Source organism: Lontra canadensis, unplaced genomic scaffold, assembly GCF_010015895.1.
Source record: "Lontra canadensis isolate GAN:19392208 unplaced genomic scaffold, GSC_riverotter_1.0 scaffold17, whole genome shotgun sequence".
NCBI lineage: Eukaryota > Metazoa > Chordata > Mammalia > Carnivora > Mustelidae > Lontra > Lontra canadensis.
Window position 1 is genome coordinate 21,496,847 of NW_022631011.1, and position 18,177 is coordinate 21,515,023.

An 18,177-nucleotide genomic window follows, 5' to 3' on the forward strand; every position below is an offset into this window, starting at 1 on the left:
GCCGAGGAGAGAGGGGCTATCTGCAAGGAGGCAGTGGCTGGGGGCTGCTTTTAAAGGGAGGAGATGAGGCGGTATGGGGAGTATGGAACTCTCCCTTTGTTGGTAGCTGGGCCTGGTTGTAAGTAGCCCGCTGGTCAGTTAGGGCTTGGGAGTAGGGAGCGGGTCACCTGCCGGCCCCTGGAGCAGGCTTCTGCTCCAGCCTGCCGCCTTGGCCGGCCTCTGTGGTGGGCACTGGTAAGTGAGTGTTAATGCAGGACCCATTACGGCTGCTTTGTTATGTGCAAGAGGTCATTGACATTGCCCTTATTTCGAGTGTTGTCTTTATGTACGCTAAAACAGAGACAAAAGAGAGCAGTAGTAGGTTCATTCACACGTGACCTCTGCCCTAAAACCAAATGCCTCCTCAGAGTTCCAAACTCTTTAGCCGTGGGGTTTCCTGCCCCAGATTTGAGGAACCAGCTTCACTGACTGCAAAGACACTAGGGTTCTTGCTTCTCCTTCCTCAGCCTCCGCGCGTTCTTCTTCTGCAGTGGTGATAAGACTTATCTGAGCTACGGGGATCATGTAAAGCCTTTCCTGTGTATTTTTTATGTTTCATTTACTTGGAATCTAGCCCAGCCGTGTTGCTGGCAGGGCGATAAGTCTGTATCAGGGGTAATCTCCACTCCTGCCCTGGGTGTTTACTGTCCCACCCACCGGCCAGGGGCTTCTAGGTGCAGGGCCGATGGCTGCCTCCGCATTCGAGGTGCCTTTTGTAAGATCTCTCCCCCACCCCTTGACTAAAGCAGCATGGTGTCTCAGCCCTTTGCCCTCCTTCCTCTGCCAGCCATGTACAACGCCTGCCGGGATGTGGAGGCCCCCTCCAGTAATGACAAAGCCCTGGGGCTCCTGTGTGGGAAGGACGCCGGGGCCTGCAATGCCACCAACTGGATCGAGTACATGTTCAATAAGGACAACGGCCAGGCGCCTTTTACCATCACGCCCATTTTCTCAGGTAGACTCCCAAGCCCAGGAACCTTAATCTGCAACAGGAAGATAAACAAATTCAGGTAACTAGTTCCTGGACTTTCCAGGAGTGAGAGAGCTAAGTGGAACATTCTCTCCCTACCCCTGGTTAATTGAGGGGGCTGGCAAGGAGCGTGGAGGAGGCGGAATTGCCTTTAGGTGTTGCTACCCAGTTGAAAGAATGAGTCCGGGTTTTTGTTTTGTATTTAAAAAAAAACAAAAAACAAAAAAACCAAAGCATTACAGAGGACTTTTAAGGAGCCCCGCGATCCTGGTAGACTCGCTCCTCCATAGAGTTGTACTGTGGAATGTGGGGTGCTCCGACCTCGGGGACAAACCTGTGCCCGAAGTTATTGGCAGAAACTCACACTTCTGCAGGACAAGGCCGTAAAACCTCATGCAATCACACGGAAGCCTCCCGTCCTTTTTGCTCTTACGGTGGAGGTCCGTGTGTTGTCCGTGTGCTTTATCACTGGGTTTCAGTATCATCGAATGCAGAATTTGTCGTTTGTTTCCCTGAGATAATCATTCAAGCCCATCCCCCCTTCAGATCTTCCGGCCCATGGGATGGAGCCCATGAACAACACCACCAAGGGCTGTGACGAGTCTGTGGACGAGGTCACGGGGCCATGCAGCTGCCAAGACTGCTCTGCTGTGTGTGGCCCCAGGCCCCAGCCGCCACCCCCTCCGGCTCCCTGGAGAATCTTGGGCATGGACGCCATGTACGTCATCATGTGGACCACCTACATGGCGTTCTTGCTTGTCTTCTTTGGAGCAGTATTTGCCGTGTGGTGCTACAGGTGAGCAGTTCTGTGTGATCCCCAGGGCGAGAAGAGCAGGGTGATCCAAGTGGCCCTTCCAGCTTGTGCCTGGCAGTCTTTGGTTAATGAGACCAAGAAACAAGTATCACGTGAATACACTCTGATTGCGTGTGTCCTGGGTTTAATTAGTAGGCAGTCAGAGGCCTGCTGAGGCATTTAAACATTTGAAGTTGGTTTCGTGATTTATTCAAATCGCTGAGTGATTTTTAAAGCACCGTGCATTAATCACCCATTCTTTAACAGCCCGTCTTAGCTGAATCTGATTCAAATCTGATCAAATGCAATACTGTCTACAATCCTTTTAGATTCACAATGAGGAAGTACATTTTCTTTAACTTTTATTTTGAAATTATGCTAGACTGAACATGAGGGTGCAAAAATAGAGTTTATATGTATCCTTTACACAGCTTCCCCTAATGTTACAACTTCCATCACTCGTAGTATGTAATTATCAGAACCGCAGAAACGACGCTGGTGTAGCTGTATTAGCTAAACCACACACTTCGTTCAACTACTACCAGGAAAACCTTCCTCTGCCGCCCTTGTTCTGTTTAGGACCCCACTCCACGTTCACTTTATGTTTACTACTGTCTCCCAGTCTATGACTGATTTTCTGGAGTTTTTTATGGCCTTGACACTTCTGATGAGTCCTGGACAGTAATTTTGTAGAATGTCCCTCCATAGGCTTTATCTGATAGATCTTTTTCTGATCTGATCTCATGATCAGATTGAGGTTGTGTGTTTGTGGCAAGAGCATCACAGAAGTGATGAGTCTTTCTTAGCATCTCATTTGGGTGCTGCACGATTTCACTGCATCTCCCCGCTGGTGATACGAACCTTGTTCACTGGGTGGAGAGGGTGTCTGCTGCGTTTCTCTCCTACAGAGTTGCCCTTTCTCCCTTTGGAGTTGATCAATATCTGAAGGGAGATGGGTCAGAACTGGGTTAATACCTCGTTTCTCCTAAAACTGTCCACTGACTGTGGCGTCCATCAGTGGCTCTTGTCTGCAGTGGGTACTGCTGGGGCGTTTGCCTGGTGGTGATTTGGTGCTTTGGTGGTTTTGTTTCTCTTTTGCCTTTACGAATTGGACTTACTCTGTACAGACAGCTATCCTTCCTGCTCTAATTAACTATTGATTGAATTATATTTACATCAGGGATTTTTATTTTTTTATTATTATTATTTTTTAATTTTGTGGGCTCATCAACACTGCCATTTGTCCCACTGCTCAGATGTTTCCAGTTTGGACCATCGAGAGCACCTCCTGGTTGACTCCTGTGTTTCGTTTTTACCTTGGCCCCACCTTTGTCAAGACTGTCCTTAGTTTCTGGAATCACAAGATGTTCCAGACTCATCTTGTATCTTCCCTGCCCCTGCCTGGAATCCACCTCTTCCGCAGGGAGCCCCGGTTCCTTGTGTTGGAGACTGATGTTGAGAACAACGCCCTAGGTGCTAGGAATGCACGTTGCCGCTGCAGCGCTGTGTTCGCTGCTTTTAAAGGACCTAAAGTCTTAAATCTAAATGAAGGCTACAAGGGGAAACTATCCTTTGTTAATCTGTTTTTTAAATACCTTCTAAGGGGCACCTGGGTGGCACAGTCGGTTAAGTGTCTGACTCTTGGTTTCAGCTCAGGTCATCATCTCAGGGTCGTGAGATCAAGCCCTGCATCAGGCTCTGCACTCAGTGTGGAGTCTGCTAAAGTTTCTCGCTCCCTCTGCCTCCCCCACCCCATCCCCATCTCTGTGCTTTTGCTCTCCCACTCTATCTCAAATAAATAAATCCTAAAAAAAACTCTTAAATTTTCTCCTGAGACTGGTGAGCAGGACTTAGAACAAGGGAAGTGGGGTGGCGGGCGGGGGAAGCCAGCAGTTAGGGAAAAAGAAAACAGAATGAGGAAGTTAGCTTCTAATGGGGTTACAGGACTGTCAGAAAAATAGTCTCATGTGATGAAGGTCCCCTAATACTGCTCACATGCTTTTATTTTTCAGAAAACGCTATTTTGTCTCCGAGTACACCCCCATTGACAGCAACATTGCTTTCTCCGTAAATGCCAGTGACAAAGGTAGGCAGCTCTGTACTTACACGGTTAGGATCATGTGGGCTCGGGTGTTGGGGTCTCCTGCAAGCGTTTATGCATCAGGTCTGGGCCAGGCCCTGTGCTTGTGTCAATGACACGGCTGAGATCCCGGCAGACCAGTCCTTGCCTCTGCGGCAGTAGCCGTCTGGTCAGGCTGGCAGACGGGAACCAGGTACCGAGTACCTACAGGAGGGTAATTAGGTACCGGGGCAAAAGCTGGAGGGGCTGGCGTAGTGGGCAGAGAGCAGGGGCAACCACAAAGCTGGACGGGCCCCACTGTGGACAGAGAGCTCAGAGCACTCACCCCTGTGTGGGGATGGCTATCACGGTGGGCAGGCCAGGAGGGTGGCTTCCTACACAGGTAGGTGCTGAGGGTCGGGGTCGGGGGAGCAGTGCAGGATCTCCTGCCACCCCCCGGTGCAGGCTCGGTGCCCTTCCCCGTGTCGTTCCTACTCTCAGGAATCACTTGGTTCTTAACCTCCTGCCTCCCTTCCTGTCTGCTCTTGCAGGGGAGGCATCCTGCTGTGATGCGCTTGGGGCGGCATTCGAGGGCTGGCTGAGGCGGCTCTTTTCCCACTGGGGCTCCTTCTGCGTCCGCAACCCAGGCTGCATCGTCGTCTTCTCCCTGGCCTTCATCGCCGCCTGCTCGTCAGGCCTGGTGTTCGTCCGGGTCACGACCAACCCGGTGGACCTGTGGTCGGCCCCCGGCAGCCAGGCGCGCCTGGAGAAAGAGTACTTCGACACGCATTTCGGGCCCTTCTTCCGCACGGAGCAGCTCATCATCCAGGCCCCCCACACCAGCGCGCACACGTATCAGCCGTACCCCTCTGGCTCTGATGTGCCCTTCGGACCCCCACTCGACAGAGGGATCTTGCACCAGGTAACGTGCTCTTAGCAGACATCAGTCCCGGGAGCCCAAGGTTGTGCTGACTGGCTTTTTTGTGGGGTTGGGGCTGAACGTAGTGGGAGAGCTTGAAGACCCAACAGTGAGGAAGGAAAGGGGCTTTTTGTTTACTTCTCAAGGAAGCAAATGGTGGATGTTGAACTTAATGAGAGCTTGACTATAGACGGCTTTTGTATTTTTTTTTAACATTATTTTTTTTTAAAGATTTTATTTATTTATTTGACAGACAGAGATCACAAGTAGGCAGAGAGAGAGAGGAGGAAGCAGGCTCCCCACTGAGCAGAGAGCCCAATGTGGGGCTCGATCCCAGGACCCTGGGACCATGACCTGAGCCGAAGGCGGAGGCTTAAGCTACTGAGCCACACAGGCGCCCCGGATTTTGTATTTCCTTCATGTAGCAGGGCTGGGTTCTTTCTTGAAATCAAGATGCAGAGTGTATTTATAATTCACCTTAGTAAATTTTTTCCTTGGTAATTGAAAAGGAACGTGCCAGGACCCCAAGGAATGAAGCCTCTTGTGCTGTGCTGGGGGCCCAGGGAGGAGCTATGCTGAGCCCCCCTGCAGGAAAGAAGTTATCCTTGCCTGAATGTGGGCCCCAGCCTGCATTTGGTAAGAGCTGCATTTGGAACAAGATCCGTCCTGCTCTCTTACAGATGCCTTCAAACCTTCCACTTTCCCTGGTTGCACTTGCCTAGGAGAACTCAATCTGTGAACAACTGGCATCCTGCAGATTTTTTTGTTAATGAACGTTGCACAATCACGTGATCTTCCCTTTAAATATGGTTCTTGCCTACAGAAAGTCTGGTATCTGGGAAAAACATCAGAATGGTCTCAGTCTTTTCTCTGCCCAGTCTTTTCTCTGTTGCTTTTCCCCAGCTTGTTGCAAAAGATGTGCAGTGTAGTCGTTTACCTCCAGGAACGCATTCTCTGTTAGAAAGTACGGGAATGTACATGAGTGAAGGTGGCACAGAGCGAGGCAATAGGGGGCATTTTGTTGGTAGGGGGTAGTGTGTCAGGAGGACAGGGCACATTGTCCCCATCTCCCCTCTGTGGCCCTGTGGTTGACCTCTGCAGGGAGGTGGAAGGGGAGCTGTTTGTGTGTCTGGCACAGAGTTTTGTCCTGGTGATGGTGTCCCCTCCCGCCTCTCAGGACGCCTCTCAGCGGGGTTTCTCTCCCAGCTGACTGTCTCTAAGAGGGGGCCCCAGGTGCCGTCACATATGTTCCCACAGCATGTCTTAGTCCTCTCCCTTGCGTGAGGAATCCTTTTCCCCAAATGCTTTTTACCTTCTGACCTGTCAGGGCATTAGTCACCATCTGAGAGAAATCTGATGTGTTTCTGGATTTGTTTTTAAAATCTTTCAGGTTCTTGACTTACAAACCGCCATTGAAAACATCACTGCCTTTTACAACAATGAGACCGTGACACTCCAGGACATCTGCTTAGCCCCCCTCTCACCCTATAACAAGAACTGCACCATCATGAGCGTGTTGAATTACTTCCAGAACAGCCATTCCATGCTGGACCACGAAGTAGGCGATGACTTCTTCGTGTACGCAGATTACCACACGCACTTGCTATATTGCGTACGGTACGTGGTGGGAGATGGTCATTCCTTCATCCCCCTGACCTGGGGGCACTTGCTGTTACTACACGCTGTTGTTGGTGCCAGAGACCCAATAGCGAGCACACAGCGTGGCCCTGCCCTGTTAAGCGCACGCTCTAGTGGAGGGAGGCCAACACCGAATAAACAGACAGGTGCTCTGATGCCGGGTAGAGATGAGAGCTTTGGAGAAATTAAGCCCAGCAAGGAGATGAGTGCAGTGGGGTATGCTGCTTTAGATCCGGTTCACACGGAGAGGAGAGGAGGGAGCCCGTGAATATCGGAGGGGAAAGTGTTCCAGTGACACAGGTAGCAAGTACAAAGGTGCTGGGGTGGGAATGTTCATGGCGTATAAGCAAGGAATGGCAGGTACCACTCAGCATTTAACTCATGCCTGGAATGATAACGCACAGTTGCATCTGCCACACCACCAGTGGTATCACAGTAACAAAAACAGAAGCTTGTAGTGCTTTTTCTTGTCTTTCAGATAAGAATTTATACCGTGATATCAAATTATTTTTAAAATGTCGGGGCACTTGGGTGGCTCAGTTGGTTAAGCATCCAGCTCTTGGTTTCAGCTTAGGCGTGGAGTCTGCTGGAGATCTCTTCCTTTCCCTCCCCTTCCCCGCTACCCCTCTCAATGCATGTGTGTGCGCACTCACTATTGCTCTCTCAGAATAAAATGAAATAGAATGTGTGGCGTCCCCTTGAGAAGTGGGGGTAGGATCGGTGCACAGTTTAGACCAGAGGGCAATGAAGCTGCTTCCCATTGGAGGCCTGTCCAGCTGGGCAGGCTGCAGTTACCATGTGCATTAGTCACAGTGCTTGGCGACCTGTGGGGTGATCTTCAGGCCTGTGCCTGTAGCAGGGAGAGCAGCCTGCCCTTCGTAGGCCTGCTGTCCTTGAATGCCCTCACGTGGCCTAGAGACCATCGTTCAGCCAGCCAAACAACCACCATGGCTGTTGGGTCACCTTGGGGACAGAGAAATTATTCCTTGTCACTTTTTTAAAAGATCTGTTTATTTTAGAGAGGGCAAGAGTGTGCACGAGAGTCGCGGGAGGCGCAGAGGGAGAGAGACATGGGGTGCGATCTCATGACCCTGAGACTATGACCTGAGCCGAAACCAAGAGTCGGATCCCCAACCGTCTGGGCTACCCCAGTGCCCCATTCCTTGTCATTTTCGAGTGTGCTGTCAGCTAACCACATCTCTGGAGCCAGCCGCTCTTGACGTCGGGTCTGGCCTGGTGGCGTTAAGCTCTGTTCTGTTTTTATTACTGGGATGTGATCTTGACGTAGTTAGGCTGTGGTTGCTCTATTTCAAGGAGGTCCCCTCTAAAAATCTGAGCTCTCCCCATAAAACACTGAGTGCATGCCCGTGTAGACTAAGGCAGCATCCTCCACGGGATAGATGGAACAGGACAGCCATGGGTGATTTGAATATTGACAAAAACAAAATTAATATTCTTCAATTTTTATATTTAAAGGAAAAAGCTATTTGCTTCCTGTCTTATAAAATGTAGGTCAACAAAATTGTGGCAGTTAGGAATGCAGGAGACTAGTGTTTTTTCCATGGCAGGAATGTAGTTCGGTCAGTGCAGAAACAGTACTGTGGGCCACTTCACTCCCACTCGCGGATCTTTGCTCCTCTGTGTCTCCAGCTCTAACCTCCCTCCCCAACTTTTCGTGGGCCTCCCCCCAGCCTCCAGGTCCTGCGGGAATGGCCATCCCGGTGCACCCAGAACCAAGCATAGATCTCCTTCCCCCGCACACCCCATATCATGTGATGGCACCACATCTACCAGTTACTCCACCTTGAGGCTCTGTCTCGCATCCTTCCTCATCCTTATCTCCCTCGTGTAATTCTTAATGGATTTTAACCTCTGGATGGGCTCTCAGATACACAATGTGGCAGGGTCCCGTGTGTGGGGGCTGGTGGGACTTGGCAGGGACTCGTCCCTGCAGCCTGTTTGCTCCAAGCAGGTGGCCTGACCTCCAGCCTGAGCCCATCAGCCACGGGCTCTGAAGGGCCAAGCTTAGGATCATCTGTGAGAAGTTTCCTGAGTGCCCAGCAGAGGTCTGGCTCAGGATGTGTCCTGGAATGCTGGTCCCCCACTGGCTGTCTTCACGGCACCATCCTTGCCTGGACCCTTGCACGAACCTGACGGGTCTGCGGGGGGCTTTTCTGCCCCTTTCCTTTCCACTTCTAGACCCCTTCCGTTTTACCTTCTGAGTTACCTTTCTAGAACAGCTCATGACATCCTTCCCCGGGTCTCTCATTCCCCAGTGCCTGCAGTGTAATAGTCCGAACCACGCAGCAGGCCACTTAATCTTTTTTTTCACTGTCCCTTGCCCTTTCCGGTCCTGGCCCTTCCCTCAGAAGTCCTCCTGTTTGTGGGCGCCCCATGCCCTAGACAGGACTTGCATGGCTTCAGACATGGCTGTCTTGTTGCTTTCTTCTCCCTTGTCCGTTCTCACTCTTCCCATGTGGTGGTTGTGGGAGCACCCTTAGCCCCCCCAACAGGGGAATCATCCCCTGGCCTCAGAGACCTGCTTCTGTGCAGGCCTCCTCTTTCTGGCGGCAGTCATCCCTGTGTATTAGCTGCTCCCTGCTCTGTGCCATGCACCGCGTGGGTCCTCCTGTGTGCACCGTGCCTTACTGACTGCCTCATGCTGGGTTCGCCTGCCTCTCGCTCACTGATTCTGAGCTCCCAGAGGCAAGTGCTGAACCCCATTACCTAAGGAACCACAGGGCCCACATGGTACATAGGATATCATCTGCATCTTCAAATGTTTGTTGTGTAAATGTTTAGATCTCAGGCACCTGGGTGGCTCAGTTGGTTAGGTGACTGCCTTCGGCTCAGGTCATCATGATCCTGGAGTCCTGGGATCGAGTCCCTCGTCGGGCTCCTTGTCCTTGCTCGGCGGGGAATCTGCTTCTCTCTCTGACCTCCCCTTCTTGTGCTCGCTCTCCATCTCTCTCTCAGGTAAATAAATAAAATCTGGAAAAGAAATAAATGTTTAGGTCTCTGTGATGTTTTGGGGCTTATTCTAACTGGGAGGTGTTTTCTACACTTCTTTGCAGGGCTCCTGCCTCTCTGAATGATACCAGTTTGCTCCATGACCCTTGCCTGGGTACGTTTGGTGGGCCAGTGTTCCCGTGGCTTGTGTTAGGAGGCTATGATGGTAAGTAAGAGAAGCTTCTGCTTTTCCTATTGGGTAAAGTAGTCTTGGTTCTGTCACTAAGAGTCAAGTGGTAATTACAAAAATGTCATGGAGTGAGCAGTCATTCTAGTTCCCCATCTTTTAAATCCCAAGTGTAGGCTTGCTTTGGGCTTTGGCTTTGGGGTTTCTTCTGGGCGTAAAAGAAGTAGATGGTGCTCACCTTCTTAAGCTCACACTTTGGGAAGCTGTCACAAGCCAAGGACATTCCCCCAGAATATTGCAATTGTACACCTCCACACAATTCATTGTTTAGTTTCAAGGAGTTCAAGGAACCCTTAGGGAGTCTATGGACATCAGGTTAAGAACATCTGTGGGGGCACCTGGGTGGCTCAGTTGTTAAGCCTCTGCCTTCGGCTCAGGTCATGATCCCAGGGTCCTGGGATTGAGCCCCGCATCCTGCTCCCTGCTCAGTGGGGAGCCTGCTTCTCCCTCTCCCTCTGCCTGCCACTCACCCTGCATGTGCTCTCTTACTCTCTCTCAAATAAAATCTTAAAAAAAAAAAAAAATCTTTAATTGGAGAGAGATAATATGTGAGATACAGGGAAAAAGAGACAAAATTGTTCTGTGTTTTCCTCCCAAACCAGTTGGTTAGGAATTGAGACACTTCTCTAGAGGGAGGAGCAGTGGGTTTGCCCTTTGCTGTTGGTTCCTGTAGCACCTGGAATAGACTGTATCAGGTATGACGGGGTCATGATTCAGGTGACACCTTTGGCATCCGAAGCCTGATTATAGGCAGTTCAACAGGTTTTTCTGCGGTCCAAGGAAGAGGCCAATTAGATGTTGTTCTCCTCACCCCATAGGAGGGGAGAAGTCCTATCTATATTTAAATTTTACTCTGCCTCATAAAGCGGCACTTCTGATGGGTGGAGAGAAGATGGTGTCACCCACTGCCAAGCCACAGCCATCAAAATTAAATTTGATTTCTTCCTTATTCCTTCCATCCACATAAACTCCAGATTTGTCAAAAACAGATGTATAAGAAATGAAGCTATTTAAGATCTAGAAGAAAGTATGGGAGGAATTTTTTTTTTAATAATTTTAAAACGGGGAAGGCATTTCTAAGTGAGACACAAAACCCAGAAGCCACAAAAGAAAACATTGATGAATTTGACTGTGTAAGAATTTTAAATTCCTATGTGGAAAACAAGCATCATAAAGTTAAAAAACATTAAAAAGGGCAAGTAAACCAGAGGGGGAAGAAAAGCAGTACACATAATGGACAGTGTATCCTTAATATATAAGGTCTCGTATGAAAAAAAGAAAAGGTCAGCAACCCAGGAGAAAAGTAGTCAAAGCTATATGAAATTTAGCAAAAGAACAAATACACAGGGCTGTTCATTACATGGGAAAAATGCCCAACCTCACTCCTGGATAGTGAAATGTACCTCACTTCAGTCTTTTCTATCCAACACAGGGGCAAAAACCTAAGAGTCTAATAAACCCTGTGTAGAACCCCATTGTTAGGGGAGTGTAAGTGGTTCCTAGAATGTTAACTCAAGGCAGGCAGGGATTTTCCTCTCTTCTGTTCACTGATACACATCCAGAGAACCTAAAATAATGCCTGGCATGAGGCAAGGTCTCAGTAGATGTCTTGTTAAATAAAGAAATGAAAAAGAGGAGAGCCTCTTTGAAGGGCAGTTTAGGCGAATTTATCAAAATTGCAGTTGCACATACTTTTTGATTCAGTGCTTATACTTGTAAGAATTGATTCTCCACCTATGTACTTGACACATGAAAAATATTTATCAGGTTTTTCTTTGTAGTACTTTTGTTTATAATCCTAAAAATTGCAGAAATGTCCATCAACGGGAGATTGGCTAAATTATACTAGAAAATACGATACAGCAGAAAAAAAGAAGAAAGAAGCTCTTTATGTCCTAAAATGGAGTCGTCTCCAAGATATAAATGAAAAAATGTAACGTGCAGAACAGTGTGTTGCCATTTGTGTCATTAAGAAGGAAAGGTTGGGGTGCCCGGGTGGCTCAGTCGGTTGGGCGTCTGCCTTTGACTTAGGTCAAGATCTCAGAATCGAGTCCTGGACTGGGCTCCTTGCTCAGCAGGGAGCCTGCTTCTCCCTCTGCCTACTGCTCCCCCTGCTTGTGCACGTGTGCTCACTCGCTCTCTCACAAATAAATGAATAAAATCTTTTAATACATATGTATATATTTAAAAAAAAAGGAAAGGGCAAGAATATATGTGTTTGCTTGAGCATGCATGGAGTGTCTCTGGAAATATTTCAGATGGTGGGGAGGAGAACTAAGCATAGAACGAGGCCTGGGGAAGGAGAAACTGCACAGATCTTTTTTCTGATAGAAATTTTTACCATGCACATGCTCCATAGTTAAAACAACAAAAAAAAACAAAACAAAAAAGAATGTACTCATCCTGAATGAAACTGCCTACATCAGATAGAGCATCCTTTTTATTCATTAACTGAGCTGCGTAGACACGATGTCCATAAACTGGTTTTTGTTCTTAGAGCAGTCTACAGCCCCATGAAGAATCAGTCACCTCTCTGTCTCGTGATTTTTCCCTTGTGTTTGTCTAATTTTCTGCATGCTTCTCATCTTCTGGATGTCCCTTTTTTTTTTCCATTCTAGATCAAAACTACAATAACGCTACAGCCCTTGTGATTACCTTTCCTGTCAATAATTACTACAATGATACAGAGAAGCTCCAGAGGGCCCAGGCCTGGGAGAAAGAGTGAGTTGCTCTTTGTTCTGGGGGAAGCTGGGCGCTAACAGAAGGCACTAAAACCTCGTTCAGCTAAATTAACCAACAGCAGATCTAAATCATTTTTTTTTCCCCACTTGGTACTAATAATGCAAAGAAAAAAGTCTGTAAGGCAGTTCATCCACAAACATTGTGTGAGTAGATAGCCCTGCACAGGGACGCACAAGTCTCCGGACGTGCGGAAATGTCCCGTGCACCCACCTCTCCCAGCCGGCCACCAGGAGCAAGGTGGATGCCCATTAATAAGGGACACTGCAGGGACTAAAGAGAGGGGAATGGATGGTCAGATGGCTCCAGATGTAGGACATGAAAGCTGCCATCGACACGGCTAGGGAAGTTTGTGTACATGCTGTCCATCCCTAGAAAAAATCGTAGGCACGGGACCCGGGAGATGGTTAACTGTTGTAAACCCTAGAGAGCAGGACAGAGGGCCAAGGAGGACAGGGAATTTTGACCCTTTATACCTTTCAGTGCTTTTTGTTTTGACAGCTTTGTTGGAATATAAATCCCATCCTGGACATTTCACCCAATTAAAGTGTGTGATCCAGTAGCTTCTATGCAGCTGTCACCACAGTGAATTTGATATCTTTTTTGTTTTTTAATCTCAAAAAGATTAATCTCCTTTAGCTGTTAGACCCCATACTCATCCTCCCACCTCCCAGCCCTGCGCAACCATTCATCTGCTTTCTGTCTCCATGTGTTACCGTATTCTGGCTGTTGACATGAATGGAAGCATGGACAGGGACTTCTGTGTCTGGCTTCTTTCACTTTGCATGTTTCCAAGGCTCATCCAAGTTATGGCATCTGTCAGTGACTCATTCCTTTTTATGGCTGCATAATGTTTCATCCTGTGGCTGTGCCACATTTTTATCCAGTCATCAGCTAATGCACATTTGAGTGGTTCCAGCCTTTTGGCCATTACGAATAATGCTTCTGTAGACATTCACATACAAGTTTTTGTGTGAATTTAAGTATGTTTTCATTTCTCTTGGCTATCTACCTAGCAGTAGGATTACTGGGTCATACGTGACTCTCTGAAGAACTGCCAGATTGTTTTCCATGATGGCTGCAGCATCTTACATTCCCACCAGCCTGTGTGGGGGGTCTTAGTTCTCCATAACCTCGTGAACGCTTGTTATGTGACCTTTTGGCTCTAGCCATCCTAGTGCATGGGATGTGGTGTCTCATTATGGTTTTGATTTGCATTTCCCTGGTGGCTGCTGATTTTCAGCATCTTTCCTTGGGCGTGCTAGCCATTCATATAACTCTTCCTATCCTTTGCCCACTTTTAACTGGATTATTTGTATTTTTACTATTAAATTATAAGAATTCTTATGTGCGCTACATGTCTGCTGTCAGCTACGTGATTTCTAGGTATTCGCTCCCAGTTTCTTTGTTATGTTTGCTTTGTTTTTCTTGCTGCTGCCCGCTGAAGCACAAGTTTGTAGTTTTAAAGTCCAATTTTTTAGTTTTTTCTTTTGTTGGTCAAACTTTTGGTGTCCTGTCTGTGAAACTATGGCCTGATCCAAGGACATGGCAATTTATGACTGTGTCATCTTTGGAGGGTTTTAGAGTTCCAGCTTTCAAGTTTAGGTCTTTGATCCACTGGAATTCATTATTTTCGTGTTGTGTGCTATCCAGATAGCCCCAAGCCATTTGTTGAGAAGGGGACTCACTCTTTCATTGGACAGTCTTGCCACCTTGTCAAAAATTAGGTGACCACAGATACATGGTTTCTTTCAAGACTCTTACTTGTGTTCTTTGATTTTGCCCATCCTTATGCTGGTACCACACTCTCTTGATTACGGTCATTTTGTAGAAAGTGTGAAATTGAGAAGTGTGTGTCCTCCTCCTTTGTTCTTCTTGAGAAAGAAGGGTTTGGCTCCTCTGGGCCCCTTTTGATTGCAAATGTGAATTTTAGAATCAGCATATCTTTCTATGAAGGAAGAGGTCAGCTGGGATTCTGATAGGGATTGCATTGCATTTGTAGATCAACTTTTAAGTTTGTTCCATGGGCATATATCTTTGTTATGATATGCTTCAGTTAGAGATCCTTTTTAGTAAAAAAAAGAAGATGAGACCATGAGCCAGGCTTTTTTTTAATGGAATGCTTCATGAATTTGCATATCCTCTTAACGCAGGAGCCATTCTAATCTCCGTATCATTCCGATTTTAGTATACGTGCTGCTGAAGCCAGCACTGTGAGCCAACTTTTAAACTTGTCCTAAACTTGTTCCAAGTGATAGAAACATGAGCATGTCTGGAACTTTGTAATCTGGGGGTGTTGCCCTTCTGGTCTCCAGTGTCAAGAATCCTCATGTAAGGTACGGGTTGAGTAAGCATGGCTTTTGTGTCCTAGAGGTTGGGAAGAAGTTTCTCCCTTAGCTGTCACTAAATTTCAACTGAAAATATAAAATGTGTTCTCTCCTTTAGGTTTATTAATTTTGTGAAAAACTACGAGAATCCAAATCTGACCATTTCTTTCATGACTGAGCGAAGTATTGAGGATGAACTGAATCGTGAGAGTAACGGCGATGTCTTCACTGTCCTGATCAGCTACGCCGTCATGTTTCTGTACATTTCCATAGCCTTGGGCCACATCAAAAGCTGGAGCAGGTTTCTTGTAAGTGGAGTGTGTGTGTGTGTGTGTGTGTGTGTGTGTATGTGTTGGAGAAAAATGACGATGCACAGCATCATGTCCTATTTTTGCCTCTACTTTTTGGAGCGGGGGGTGGGCAGAGGGAGAGAGAAAGAGAAAATCCTAAGTAGGCTCCACGCCCAGACGGAGCCTGACACTGGATCTCATGACCCTGAGGCCATGATCTGAGCCAAAATCAAGAGTCAGATGCTTAACGATCTGAGCGACCCAGGCGCCCCTGTTTCTACTTAGTTAATCCTAAGTCATTATGTTCAAAATTGGTTTACATTCCCATTTTCATTGTATGTAGTATTTTCTGTTTCCTGCATATGTTTTCTCCAGTTCCAAATTTTTGGTTTATTTTAAAACTTACGGTTTATTTCTCATAATCCAGTTTTTCCTAATTTGACTACACGTGAGAATTGAAGCCCGTAAAGCATGGCTACTAAGGGAAGATCTAGAACATTTTTCTTATCTTTTATCTTTTCTTATCTTTCTCTCGGAGAGCACCTTTAACTCCAAGAAAGAGGTAAAATGAGGTCCTTTTAGTCATGGGACAAACGAGAGTCTGACTCTCTATCTTTGTTGCGTGGTTCAGGTGGATTCTAAGATCTCCCTTGGCATCGCTGGGATCCTCATCGTGTTGAGCTCAGTGGCGTGCTCACTGGGCATCTTCAGCTATGTTGGGATCCCCCTCACCCTCATTGTGATCGAAGTCATCCCATTCCTGGTGCTGGCTGTCGGGGTGGACAACATCTTCATTCTGGTCCAGACCTACCAGGTGCGTTTCCAAGGCCTGACAGAGCTTGCCGTCAGACCAAGTAGTGAGCTCCGTTAATGGTTGTCCCACTCTATGCCGAGTACTTGCAAGCGTGGAAGTGGGGTAGCGGTGTTTCCTGTTCTCTGTGTTGCTCATTGGTGTCCATAACTTGCTCAGCCTTCTCCTTGGTTGGAGGAATAAAGTGAGACTTGAATTGTAAAGATTTTTTTTTTTTTAATTTGAGAGAGAGAGAGCAAGATCATAGGAGAGGAGCAGAGGAAGAGGGACAGACCCAGGGCTATATCCCAGGACCCTGAGATCATGACCTGAGCTGAAACCAGGAATTGCACATTTAACTGACTGAGCAACCCAGGTGTCCTAAGAATTCAGTTTTAAATATGTGTGCAAGAAGGGCTTGCATGCTTGCGAAAAACATTTTGGATACAACTCTTATTTTTTTTTCTTTTTCTTTTTTTTTTTTTTTTTTAAGATTTTATTTATTTATTTATCTCGCTGCTGAGCAGAGAGCCCGATATGGGGCTCGATCCCAGGACCCTGAGATCATGACCCAAGCTGAAGGCAGAGGCTTTAACCCACTGAGCCACCCAGGCGCCCCTTGGATACAACTGTTGCTAAAATGAGTCTCCAGTAGTGTAGAAGAATCAGAGACTTGTCAGAGGTGCCACTGAAGATAGGACAGCATAGGATCTGCTGATGTATAATATGGTCTCAATCATGATATTTTTCTTTCCTGGTCACCTTACTTGGGGACTCAGTGGCACGTAAGAGTGTCCCTTAATGGTCCAGCCACCTGCAGGCTGCATTCTGTGTGTTTTCCTGATAAGATGATCCAGTCTTCCCTTGAGCTTTCCACCTGTTACCTAGCTCAGGGGTTTAGTGATACCCTGGATGGATTGTCAGGACAAGTTGCAGGCCCCCCATCAAAGTTTATCTACAATAAGTAGAAGCTCCTAATCATTTGTCTTTACTGTTAACACAAAGCAACAAAGAAGCAAAGAGATGGCATTGTGATTTAGAAAGGTTAATGGCCTGTGTATTGTGTTCTTTTTTTTTTAAGCGAGATGAACGTCTTCAAGGAGAAACTCTGGATCAGCAACTGGGCAGGGTCCTAGGAGAAGTGGCTCCTAGTATGTTCCTGTCCTCCTTTTCAGAGGCTGTAGCGTTTTTCTTAGGTAATTACTCTTTGAATTCTACCAGTCCCACTGTTTCCTGAGCCTGGAGGTAGAAGGATCTGGGTATCTGACTATGTCCCATCGTGTTACTTCCTTGTTTAAACTTATTCTATAATCGGAAAGTATCAGAGTGGACCACAGGGAAAATCAGTGGCAGTATCTTGGATATCATTTTGGAAGTGTCCTCTTTTCTTTTGGGGGTTGGGGGGAGTGGCAGAGGGAGAGAGATTGAATCTTCAGGCTCCACGCCCAGCGCAGAGCCCGATGGGGCACCTGATCTCATGACCCTGAGATCATGACCTGAGCAGAAATCAAGAGTCAGCTGCTTAACTAGCTGAGCCGCTCAGCGCCCCTCCACTTTCTCATGTTGTTTCATGATAGTGTTGATGTTGGGGTCCAGACTGACAGATAACCTTGAACTTCTCTGCTGCTTCCCCTTTTTGGCACCTGTGGCAAATGTGGATCTTTGAAAATGACATTCCTGCGTCCCACAGGAGCCTGGCCAACACCACACTCTGAGCAAAATCCACAGGCGTAGACATTCCTCTTTGACCGCACAAACCATCGGGGAAGCAGCCTTGTTAATGAGCAGAGGTCCTTGGACCTCCCCTCACTACAAGGAGCCAGAATGAGCTGGAACAAAAACCAGTGCTTTCTGTGTTTCTTTCCTGTGGAGAAATCACCACGCAGCCTTACTCGCAGGGCTGTCTGTCTGCTGTGTGGGGTGAGACATCTGAGTGCGTCTTCAGAGCAGGAAGCTGGATTCGAAATGAGATCCGTGGGCCACAGATGGAAATGCCTCCATGGGCTGTTCACACGGGGCTGCTGTAGACTCATGAAGGCGGCGGTCTTTGAGAACAGACCCAGGACGCCGTCTTCATTTCCACAGAGCAGTGTGCTTTCAGGCCTGTGGTCCTTACACTTCCTTTCGATGGATACAGGTGCAGAGAAAGTTACTTTCTCTCGTTTTCTCATCAGAAAATGTGATGATAATAGCAGCTGACACTGTGCCTCGAGATTGGAGTGACTCTGGGGGGACTGTAGGAGCAAAAGGCAGAGGTCTAGAAAGGGCAGTTACATGTTGCTGGCCCAGTGCTGCTAGGTCCAGTTTCTTTTTTTAAGTGAAGCTGTGAATCTAGATTTTTGTGTTGGGTCTCATTGTTAAATATTGGCTTCTTTTTAAAAAAAAAAAAAAGAAATGTGTTTTCCTCCTAAAATGAA

The 18,177-nt window shown here is 47.4% G+C and overlaps 1 protein-coding gene and 1 non-coding gene across 2 annotated transcripts in view; one reads left to right on the plus strand and one right to left on the minus strand.

Moving 5' to 3' along the window:
- Positions 1–18,177, plus strand: part of NPC1 (NPC intracellular cholesterol transporter 1) — a 48,955-nt gene that overhangs the window by 21,025 nt on the left and 9,753 nt on the right. The window contains exons 6-15 of the mRNA XM_032859760.1: positions 827–994; positions 1,556–1,805; positions 3,815–3,888; positions 4,413–4,783; positions 6,171–6,397; positions 9,493–9,593; positions 12,233–12,335; positions 14,799–14,988; positions 15,602–15,784; positions 16,842–16,956. Of these exons, the coding sequence (XP_032715651.1) occupies positions 827–994; positions 1,556–1,805; positions 3,815–3,888; positions 4,413–4,783; positions 6,171–6,397; positions 9,493–9,593; positions 12,233–12,335; positions 14,799–14,988; positions 15,602–15,784; positions 16,842–16,956 (1,782 nt within the window). The remainder of the gene's footprint in view (positions 1–826; positions 995–1,555; positions 1,806–3,814; positions 3,889–4,412; positions 4,784–6,170; positions 6,398–9,492; positions 9,594–12,232; positions 12,336–14,798; positions 14,989–15,601; positions 15,785–16,841; positions 16,957–18,177) is intronic.
- LOC116869017 lies at positions 14,462–14,565 on the minus strand. Its single transcript, XR_004382948.1, has one exon. It is a non-coding gene; the product is annotated as a U6 spliceosomal RNA (small nuclear RNA).